At 27.2% G+C, this 12,484-nt stretch overlaps 1 protein-coding gene across 1 annotated transcript; it reads right to left on the bottom strand.

Moving 5' to 3' along the window:
* Nucleotides 1–1,758: 1,758 nt before the first annotated feature.
* Nucleotides 1,759–2,175, bottom strand: LOC127240508 (protein ASYMMETRIC LEAVES 2-like). The gene has a single exon (XM_051259225.1). The coding sequence runs from the start codon at nt 2,173–2,175 to the stop codon at nt 1,759–1,761; it is 417 nt and encodes a 138-aa protein (XP_051115182.1).
* Nucleotides 2,176–12,484: the final 10,309 nt, after the last annotated feature.

Here is a 12,484-nt window from a genome sequence, read left to right as displayed (position 1 = left end):
ATATTAGAATTCACTTCATAATGTTTCTCATATTGGTTACACCTCTTAAAATCTCAAGTTAAGGCTCTAGCTTTTCAAGTTCCAATCAAAGCATATAGATCCCTATAGGAACAAGGATATCTACCGCTTTTAACCTCGAAAGGGACACTAATCATTTACGAGTGAGGATGACACCAACGGAAAAAGGCAATTCAAGAAAGAACTGATACCTTGACTTTACGAATAATACTTCTTTTAAGGTTGTATGTGTTTGTTAGTAATTTAGATTTACTATGGTACTTTAACTGAGGAATAGTTTAAGTGGTTAGGTGAAATTGGTCTTATGCATTTTTGTCCTTTGTTTTTTTTTTAACTGAGGAATAATTTAAACCATAATATTTTTTGATTACATGTAGTTGGTTTACATGGAATATATTATGACTTTACTGATGCTTGTAGATGTTTCATTACTTACATTTGTGTTTGTTTGGGGTTTGAATTTTGAGTTGGAATTTGAATAGTAAAAATTTTGAATTTTAATAGTTGTATGACGTGATATAAATAAGTGTTGATTTGATGTTTTAAATGTAAAATTGATTTTTAGTATAATATAAAAAATAAAAAATAGATGTTTAATTTGATATATTTTTTTTTGGGAATGGGATGAACAGTGGATTTAAAATCCAATCCCCCAGACAAACGCACCTAAAAGAAGATTGGTAATAATCATATAACATATCTTCTTTTTGTGGAATTTACTAAAATGATCCTTTCGTTGTCATCCGCATGTTTTAAATTTTTTGGAATAGAAGATGTTTGTCTTCTTATTTTACTTAGGGTGCGTTTGGCAATTAACAGATAGTTTTTACCTGTTAGCTTATTTAATTAGCAGCTGTTAATTGATTCAATTAGTGGTTTGTATTAAAGTATTTGGTAAAATAACTGTTTGACATTAGCTGTTTATATATAATAAAATGACTATTAATGATATTGATATGCTATTTTTTAAAATATTTAATTTTGTTCATTTTGGTTTAAAATTTATGAAATTTTTTGCTATTAATTATTGAAAATTATAAAAATATTATAAAATATTTATTTTTATTTTTATTATTTAAATTTGAGAAAATTATTTTTACTAAAAAATAATAATTTTTTATTAAAATTATGTAAAATATAAAATAATAAATCTTTCGTATATATTTTTTTATTATGTTAAATTATTATTTTAATATATATAAATAAATTAATAACCTTTATTTTTTTTATTTGATTTAGTTTTAAAATTTTATATATTTTATAAATAAAATAATTTATGTATAATAATTAATAATAGTAATTATTTTAAATTTACAAAAATAAAAATATATCATTTTATGGAAATGGGGTCTATGGTTTAGGCTTAGCTTTCTTTATTTTCAATCTCACTTCCAGCCACTAGCATTCCTGATCTCTCTAAGTACAGTAAGTGACCTAAAATTTGCATCACGTTTTAAGTTGAGGTTGTTTTACTTTGATTTTGTTGCAATCATATCGAACTTGTTTACTTGTTTCACATGTGTATTTGTATGTATATGTTTTATACGAAATTATTTTTATTGTACACACCGGCGCAGCATCGCGCACGCCGGGTTCGTGTATATATATTTCTGTATGTGTGTGTCAACTCAACTAACACAGTCCCTCACATCTCTGAAACAGACAGACATATCCGTAGTTCATTGCCATAATTGCCATTGGAGGACGAAGGAAAGACTAAGGATTTCTTGATTGAAGTTGTCATTGTGGCGGAGGACGAAGGATTTCTTGATTGGGATTGTCATTCCCAGAAGTTTCTTGATCGTTTAATACTGGCGTAGAAGTGTTGTTGTTGTGCGGTAGCAGGTTTAGAAGTCGATCCAGCTCCAACAAAGCCTGTCGCGTCTGGTGCAGCAGAGGAACGATGACGGCGACGCTGCCGTATACCGGATATTGGAGGCGATACTGAGCCTCGAGTATATGGGATCTAACAGCATCGTCGCGCAAGTCTGAAGACTCGATTTGCCGAAGAATGTTGGCGATTCTGTTCACGCCAAAGACACGGTGAACCGCCTGAAAATTCCTCTCTCCTTCTTCGTTCGCCGGGAAATACGGCGCAAGCGGACACGAAGAAGAGCAACGACTGCGACGATACCGGCACGATGCACAATAATTCATCTTCTTCGAACCTATCGAAATCTTGGAACAACCAAGAAGGAAGAGGAGAAATTCAAAGTATGTTCTTGTAGCTGGTCGATCGAAAATGAGTGAGCGAGTATGTATGCATGTATGTCTTTCAATTTTATATATATATATATATATATAATTAAAACTGAAAAATCAATTAATCAACACAACGGCCACATATTAGAATAGAGTAGAGCCTGCAATGGGTCCAATTGTGTGAGATTGACTATCTTAAAAGAGTTAAATTACTCAATTTTAAACCAAACTGTTTATTATCGTGTCGGATTCGGGTTGATCGTGTTGACCCGTATACATAGTTAAGTCTAATTTCTTGATTCAAATTAAATAATTTTTTGTTTCGTTGTCGTGTTATGTTAGTTTTTATTGGTTTGAGTGTAAATTATGTTGAATTATTTAAAATTGAACTTAGTTTAAATTAATTTATGAAAAAATTATTAAATTATGATATTTTTTATATATAATAAATATATTAATCAATATTAATATATTATAATCGAATTGTCGTGTCGGGTTCGAGCTGAGAGTCTCAACCCTAATCAGATCCGTTTATTATCGTGTCGGATTCGTGTCAACCCGTATACATAATCGGATTGAAATCTTTGATCCAAATCCAATTATTTCGTGTCTGATTGTCGTATCGGGTCAGTTTTTGCCAGCTCTAGAATAGATAGGTTAAACCATTATTTTACTAAAAACAACCTATCATATTAATTCATTGGTGAGATCGAGAAGACGCTCCCTTAAATTAAAGCGCAAGCGCAAGTTGTATGCTCTTTCCAAATCGACGAGACCATCAGTAAAATTACTAATATGCCCTCCTAAAGGAATAGGATGGATATATGCCATGATCGTCACCGCCATTGTCATTGAGTCGAAGTCGAAGGAGGATCTAAAACTTGTTGAGGATTCTGCTGAAGCTCAGATAGTAGTAGTAGTAGTGGCTGTGGTTGTGGTTGTCGTCGGCTCGATCCAAATCCAATATGATGATTCTGCTGCTGAATCATCGTTATCGACGATTCTTCCTGTAAATTTCGTCGTATAATTATGATTGCCAAGACGTTTTCAATTCGATCCAGCTCCACAAGATCGAGCTCAGCGCAACTGGAATAATAACGGCTTCCAACTTCCTCGTCGGCTGAGAAATACGGCGCAAGCGGACATGACATGACATGAAGGAGAGCATCTATGGAGAGGAGAAGGAGGAGGAGGAGGAGGGGCGTCATCTTCTTAATTTATTTACATATTTTCTTCTCAATTTGGAGGGAATGATCAGTATCTATGTATGTATTTCAGGTAAAAAAAATAACAAATAAAAATTTAAAAATATCAAATCAAATTCCTATATTTTTACATTATAAATTAATTATACATTCGGATCACCAACAGTATAATACATCAAGGGTGTGTTTGTTTGGGGGATTGAATTGGATTTATACTATTCATCCAATTTTTTTGCTCCAAAAACATCAAATCAAACACCTATTTTTTATTTTTTATATTATACTAAAAATCAATTTTACATTCAAAACATCACATCAACACCTATTTACATCATACAACTATTCAAATTCAAAATTTTTACTATTCAAATCCCAACTCAAAATCCAAATCCCCAAACAAACACATAACTATTTAAATTAAAAATATTATTATTCAAAATTTGAATCCAAAATCTAAAATCTTAACCGAATATGTCGTCAGTGTTTATCAATTATGAAATACAATATTTAAAATATTAAAATTATTATTATTTTTTAAAAAAATGTTTAGCTCGGTTCGGCCCCACTCGAATCTAATTTTTCGGTACTAGAGTCAAATTTTTGGATCATACCAATTTTTGTTTATTATAAATAAACATAACTAAAAATGGGAATGGTTTAGTATGGTATACTGAATCATATCTCTATTGTTCTAAAACTTTCATTATATTAAAAAATATATCGATGTCGTACCAAAAATATAAAAAATTCGGTAACAAATATATATATATATATTGTACCATACTAAATATTCGGTATACTGAAATATCGTTTCATAAAGTATCAGTATATATTGTTTCATACTGAAATATCAAATTGAAATTAATGCTATTATAATTTAAGAAAAAAATTAAGAAAAAATAATTTTGTATCAATATACCGAATTATCGATATATAACCGGTATATCGAATACTAAAATATCAATATAATATATATTAGTTTCGTTGTATACCGGAATAATTTCGGTATTTCCATATATATATATCGATAATGTCATATTATATACTAAATATCGTGAGAAAGTTTGGTATAATATCTCACGGAACTGAAATTTTTATTATACCAAAAGTTTTGGGAATTTTGGGGTTTTTTAGTATGATATGCAAGATATTTTAATAATTCGATATTATTTTTGTTTATTCTATTCTAAGATTTTTTTATATATTTTATTAAAAAAATTGTATATTAATACCAAAATGTTTTTAATTTTTTTTTTAAATTACAAATATAATTATTTTATACGTAAAATCAAATGATCAAAATATCCAAACCTGCCAATAAAATACTTTTATTTATTAATATACTACAAAAGATCGAAGACTCCTTTGGAGCGGGACAAGAGGAAGTATAACTGCAATTAATATAAAATATTACTCTCTCCGTCGTAATACAATAGTGTTGTTTATTATTTTTGTTGGTTAATTATGTTTCTTTTCGGCTTTAATTAATTGATCTAATCTCATTAATTTATTTATATATTTCTCATAATTAATTATGACATTAACTCAAAACTCTCAATTCATTTAAATTTAAATTTAAATCAAATCAAATTAAATTCAGACTCAATCGATTACCATGCCCTCACTAAAATCAATTTCAATTTAAACTCAATCTCAAAACTCACCGCCAATTGATTACCATCCCCTCATTTAGTTTTTAATTTGTTTGGTTTGATTTTAAAATAGAATGTTATTTGAAAATTTTTTTTATTTTTTAATTAGTAGATTTGGTTGGACTACGAGGAGTGTTAGTGAATAATGATTTATTAGGTAATAATTATATTATATTAAATAAATGGATTTTTTATTAATAAAAATATTTATTTTAATTTATAATATGTTTCATCCGGTTCATTTATTTTACTTTTTTATGTCTCACTTATTCTGTTATTTTTTTTAAAAAAATATTATAGACTTTAATCACATATATATTTTTTAATTTATATATTTTTTAATTTTTAATTAAACTAATTGATTATCTTAATCTTAATTTAAAATTATTTTTATTATACCATAATTATTTTTACTAATATATTTTTGTTTATTTACTAATTATACCCTGTTGAATTTTAGTGTGGGCAAGATATGAAAATGAAGTGAGAGAATTTATTTGGGATAATGAAAACTCAATGAGAAATTGATTTTAAGCCAATTTCCCCGAATTTTACTATTTGAATTCTGTTTTTTTTCCAAAAAAAATATATTTTTTCATCTCATAAAACATCTCATTAAACGTTATTTTCATATTAAACTCAAACTATTTTTTTTCCAAACTCATCGAAAGAAACACACTCTATAAGAATGCAGTTTCTGTGTGCTAGGTCTTGGTCTAGCACGTAATTTTCATTAAACAGTAAATTTGGAAATTCAAAGGAACACAACGCGACTTATTTAAAAAAATATTAGCATTGGCCTATTTAAAAAAAAATATATCCGCATTTGTTTTCGCATGCTAATTTAAAAGCAAAAATATTTGAATTGTAAATTGAGAATTAAATTTAAAACACGCTAATAATTGCAATATATTTTTTATTGAACGAAGAAATTAAATCAAATTACAAAAAATTATTTTAAAATAAAATGAAAGATTTAATCAAAATAAAAAATATAATATATAAAAATATCACGACTCATGTAAATACATTCTTTTCCAAATCGAAAACCAAATATTAATAAAAAGATGTTAGGATAATTATATACATATATGCATATCATATATATTTATAGAATTAAATAACTATATAGAACGTGATTGGTAAATTTATTTGATTAATTATGATTTAAAAAGATTTATGATATATTATTTGATGAATTTGTTATTATTCCTCATGACATATGCGAAATATTTAAATATATCAATATGTTTAGTTATTTTGTTAATTTTAGAAAAATAATTTACAAATAATTTAAAAGAAAAAGTAAAATTAGTTTAAAAATAAAATAAAATTCCAAATTTATCTCCAAAAAAAAAAGTAAAATTATTAAAAAAATAAAAAAATTCCAAAATTATAAGAGCGTTCGGTATAGTTTTCAATTTCGCGTCTCATTGCATTGTCTTTAAGCTCGATCATTACGCTAACTTAGAAAAGGTAAATTCGATGGGAGATTCAACATCATTAATGTGTAAGATTACAAAAAATTAAAAGAGTAAGAATGTACGTGAATACAAAATAATTTTGTACAAAAGATTAAAAGAGTAAGAATGTATGTGAATAAAAAATAATTTTGTCAAATTTATGGAAAATGGTAAAAATTATGATTTTTTATTTTTTATTTTTGAATTCATGTATTTTTTAAACTAGATAAATATGTTTTTCTTATTTATTTATTTTGTGTGTAGATGAATACTGTGCAAGCGGAATAAAAAATTGTTCGATTAAGACGGAGAAAACAACTTCGTTTGAAGGGTAGACCAAATCAGAACTTGGATTTGATAATTAATGATATTGATGCGGAGTGTCAAAAACTATGTCATGTATACGGACTTTCGAGTCAACTTCCTATTTATCCAACTACACAACGGAAGAAGATATACTCGAATAAATAGAAGTAGATAGTAAGTATGTTTCAAACAATATATAAATATTTTATTATATATATTAAATAATTTTATATTATTGATTAGGGAATGGAAATTCGTTAATAAATATTCTTTTGCCAAATTCATCGCCATCAATGGAAAGTAAGTAATTTTATTATTATTATTATTGTAACAGAAATCCTAATTACCGTCATCCCTCACTTTATTTCTTCCACCCTCCACTTTCTTCCCCACAAAATTCACAACCACCGCCTCTCATTCTCCAATCTTTTCTTCTTTCTTTTTATTTAATTTTTATTTTATTTTATTTGTGTCTATTATTATTTCAATCATAATATATATTTTATTCAATAGCATAGCTGTTTTTCTTCCAAAGAAGAAGTCTTCCACCACATCTAGTTGAAATACCTGGTGAGTTTTTATTTTATTTATTATTATTTTAATTATAACATATTTATCAAATTATAATTAAAATATATTAATTTTATATTTAGAGAATAATCAGAAATTTTCAAAAAATGTTTTCAAATAGTGAGATTATTAATTAAATATATGTAGTTTGACCCGGAATTTACATGTGACAAAGTGTTTAGGTTTGTTTTATTGATCTTTATTTTTCTTAAAGATGTGGTTTTCGTTGATTGATTTAATGATGATTGAACATGTTTATTCTTATTATTGTGTTATTCTTATTTTATACTAATCTAAAATATTTTTTATTCTTATTATGTATGTATCTACTATTTTATTTAGTTTCTAAGTATAATTTTCTAATAATCGATTCTTTTTTAATCTTATTATATTTATTTACAAATTTATTTACTTTCAAATATAATATTATAATACTTTTCGTTATTATTATATATGTATTTTTTAAATTATTTATTGTGTTATTCTTATTTTTTATTAATAAAATCTTTTTATTCTTATTGTGTATTTTTTTCCTAATTGATTTGATTTCAATTATTATCTTATAGTATATTTTTTAATATTTTAAATTATATTTAAATTGGTAATTTTTTTATTTGAAAGAATATTTATAGAAATTTTAAAATATAAAAATATTTTTAGTTATTACTTTTATCCTTATTATTTATGTATTTCTTAATTATACATGGTTTTATTTTTATTGGCTACTAATTAATTTTTTATTCATTATTATTTATATATATTATTTAATTAATTTGTTTTGAATATTATATTAAAATATTTTTTTTCTAATTTTGTAGATTATATTTAAATTTCAAAAATATTAGAGAAATTCATACAAAAAATTAAGATAAATTTTAGTAATCCATAAAATTAGTATTATATTTTAATTTTAGTACTTTCATTTTTATTTGTATACATTCTTTTATTTGTGTTTTTTATTGTTATTTTTTAGTAATAAATTATTATTTATTCTTATTCTATATGTATTTTTTCTAATTAATTTGGTTTAGAATATTACTATTTTAATACGGGTTTTTTTTTTGTTTTGTTTTGAAAATTGAAATTATATTCAAATTTCAAGTATTTTATTTTTATCTAATATGATTTGTTAATAAATAGTTTTAATTCAACTTATATTTGACTTCACTTTTAAGTATGAATTTTGTAATTTATAATTTTTATTACTTAATACTTGTAATATTTATTTTTACTTTTGTTAGTGTATTTTATTTTTTTGGTTTTTTTACTCAATATATATGAATTTATTTCAAAATTTATTGTAATGTTTCATTTAATAAGATTGTAAATAAATATTTTAAATCTAATTTAGGTTTGAATTTAAAATGGTATATAAGTTTTATTTGATTTATGATTTACTTAATATTATTTGTTTGTTTTTCTTTTCGTTACTATATATATATATATATATATTATTTAGTATGTTGTTTCAACATTGTTTTCAATTGAACGCTAACAACCATATATAAATGACGACAAACTTCTTTCAAAATTATCTTGATTTTTAATTTAAGAATGATTATGAATAATTATTTTTTTAATTTAAGAATGATTATGAATAATTATTTTTTTATCTTTATTATGTTTGAGCTTAAATTAGAGTATATATTTATGTAATTCTGATTCGCTTACTTAATATTCTTTATTTGGTTTAGTTACCGTATTTTTTATTTATAATTTATTTTTTATATAAATTAATTTTTATTATCTTTATACAAAATTTTATTATCAAAATAAAATTTATTATCTAAAATATAAAATTAAATTAATATCACAATTTTTATAATTATCCATGGCACGAATAATAGACTAGTTTTTAGATATATAAGGATTCAAATAATATGTATAACTTATAATATAAAAAACCTATACTACTAAGGAAGAGGTAAGTAGGTTCTAGTGAGTTTTAATTAATTAACTTTTGCTATAATTTGATCCACAGAATTGAAACTATTAACAAATAACCTCTTAATTAAAAAGATGCATAACAGCTTAAGAACAAATGTGTGCCCAAAAAACAATAAATGCTTTCAACATTGTATAATTTTGCCCTTTATAATTGTTATACCAAAATATTATTTTGTATAAAATATTATTTGATTTTGGATAATTTATTAAGATATTACCGATAGATTTGGATGAGTTAGAATATTAGTCATAGATAGTAACATAAATAGGGGTAAGTAGACTAACTACAAATCCCCTTTCATTTTCGTCCGTCTCAAAACAAGGTTATCATTTCCTAATTTAGTAATTGTACGACCTACTTAACATAATAAATACCTTTTCGACTTACAATATATTACACAAATGTCATTACTTTTATATTACACCATATGGTATTTTTGTCTTTTTTTTACTACAATTCAATATAATACTAATATTCAAAAATCTGCATGCAAAAAACAAATGTCACCGTTCCAACGGGATCGGAGGGAGTACAATTTATTTGCTTTTCCTTCAATTTACTTACCTTTGCTTTTATTTATTTTTTTTGTTTTTTTCTTAATTTATTGTTTATATTCCTTTTATCTTACTGTTATCTTTTTCCTTTGTCTGTGTCTTTTTTTTTTCTTATTTTTTATTTATTATTTTTAAAAAGAACGGTTCGTGATTTTTTTTAAGAAAACTGGAAAATTTATGGGAGGTATGTTCGATCTGACAACAGTCGAAAAATATTTGAACAACAACAATAAAAATATGTGCAAATGAAACCAAATAGACCCTAAATTCCTCAAAAAGCAATTTTGATGCAACAAGGAAAACACAGAAAACAAGAAAATAGATTTCAAATTAACAAAAATTGCTTTTTGGAAATGGAGAGCATCATATAGTGTATATGTTTGTTTGATCTAGGAATTTGCATGTTTCCTTCGTTTACATAGAGTATTATATATATATATATATATGTATAATACAAAGGATTTCTTGATTGAAATTGTCATTGTGGTTAACATTCCCAGAAGTTCCTTGATCGTTTAATACTGGCGTGGAAGTGTTGTTGTTGTTGTTGTGCGGGAGCAGGTTTAGAAGTCGATCCAGCTCCAACAAAGCCTGTCGCGTCTGGTGCAGCAGAGGAACGATGACGGCGACGCTGCTGTATACCGGATATTGGAGGCGATACTGAGCCTCGAGTATATGGGATCTAACAGCATCGTCGCGCAAGTCTGAAGACTCGATTTGCCGAAGAATGTTGGCGATTCTGTTCACGCCAAAGACACGGTGAACCGCCTGAAAATTCCTCTCTCCTTCCTCGTTGGCCGGGAAATACGGCGCAAGCGGACACGAAGAAGAGCAACGATTGCGACGATACCGGCACGATGCACAAGAATTCATCTTCTTCGAACCTATCGAAATCTTGGAACAACCAAGAAGGAAGAGGAGAAATTCAAAGTATCTTCTTGTAGCTGGTCGATAGAAAATGAGTGAGCGAGTGAGTGAGCGAGCAACAACCTGCCAGTAGATGGTGCAGAATGGGTGGAATATATTGTAAATCAAATATCCGCTTCCAGCAGCGTGGACGATGCTAGAACCGGGACAGCACAAGTGCTAGAAAATTTGGAGAAATCCATCAGTGCTCGAGCGAGCTTTGAGGTTGCGGAAGGATTTCACAAGGTTTAAAGCTCGCTCGAGCACTGATGGATTTCTCCAAATTTTCTAGCACTTGTGCTGTCCCGGTTCTAGCATCGTCCACGCTGCTGGAAGCGGATATTTGATTTACAATATATTCCACCCATTCTGCACCATCTACTGGCAGGTTGTTGCTCACTCACTCATTCCCTCATTTTCGATCGACCAGCTACAAGAAGATACTTTGAATTTCTCCTCTTCCTTCTTGGTTGTTCCAAGATTTCGATAGGTCCGAAGAAGATGAATTCTTGTGCATCGTGCCGGTATCGTCGCAATCGTTGCTCTTCTTCGTGTCCGCTTGCGCCGTATTTCCCGGCCAACGAGGAAGGAGAGAGGAATTTTCAGGCGGTTCACCGTGTCTTTGGCGTGAACAGAATCGCCAACATTCTTCGGCAAATCGAGTCTTCAGACTTGCGCGACGATGCTGTTAGATCCCATATACTCGAGGCTCAGTATCGCCTCCAATATATACGGCAGCGTCGCCGTCATCATTCCTCTGCTGCACCAGACGCGACAGGCTTTGTTGGAGCTGGATCGACTTCTAAACCTGCTCCCACACAACAACAACAACACTTCCACGCCAGTATTAAACGATCAAGAAACTTCTGGGAATGTTAACCACAATGACAATGCCAATCAAGAAATCCTTAGTCTTCCACCACCACAGTGACAATTTCAATCAAGAAATCCTTAGTATTATTATACATATTCCTAGAATTTTCGTCATCAAACAAACATATACACTATATGATGCTCTCCATTTCCAACAAGCTATTTTTGTTAATTTGAAATCTATTTTCTTGTTTTCTTTGTGTTTGCCTTTTGCATCAAAATTGCATTTTGAGGAAATCTAGGGTCTCTTTGGTTTCATATATATTTTTATTATTGTTGTCGCTCAAAATATTTTTCAACTGTTGTCAGATCGAACATGCCCTCAAATGAATTCTTCGGATTTCTTCAAAACAAAAAAAAATTGGAATCGTCTTCCTAAAAATAATAAATAAAAAATAGAAAAAAAAAAGACAAAGACAAAACGAAAAGATATAAAAGGAATATAAACAATAAATTACAAAAAAAAAAGCATGTATAAAAATTAAAATTCGATGAGAAAAAATAGGCATATTGAAAGGGATAACAATATCTTAATAAATTATCTAAAATTAAATAATATTTTATCCAAAATAATATTTTGGGATAACAATTATGAAAAATAAAATTATACAATGTTGAAAGCATTTATTGTTTCTTGGGCACATATTTGTTTTTTTACACTGCTACGCATCTTTTTAATTAATAGGATATTTGTTAATAGTTTTAATTCTGTGGATCAAATTATCGCGAAAGTTAATTAATTATAACTCAGTACAACTTACTTACCTCATCTTTAGTAGTATAGGGT

This window comes from Andrographis paniculata, unplaced genomic scaffold, assembly GCF_009805555.1.
Source record: "Andrographis paniculata isolate CXL003 unplaced genomic scaffold, ASM980555v1 Contig79END, whole genome shotgun sequence".
In the NCBI taxonomy this organism is placed as follows: Eukaryota; Viridiplantae; Streptophyta; class Magnoliopsida; order Lamiales; family Acanthaceae; genus Andrographis; species Andrographis paniculata.
The sequence above is the reverse complement of the archived record's forward strand: the minus strand, read 5'-3'. Positions and strand labels throughout refer to the sequence as shown.

Bases quoted from the DNA above. Each gene is read 5' to 3' on its own strand.
- LOC127240508 (XM_051259225.1), bottom strand. From the start codon at position 2,175: ATGAATTATTGTGCATCGTGCCGGTATCGTCGCAGTCGTTGCTCTTCT.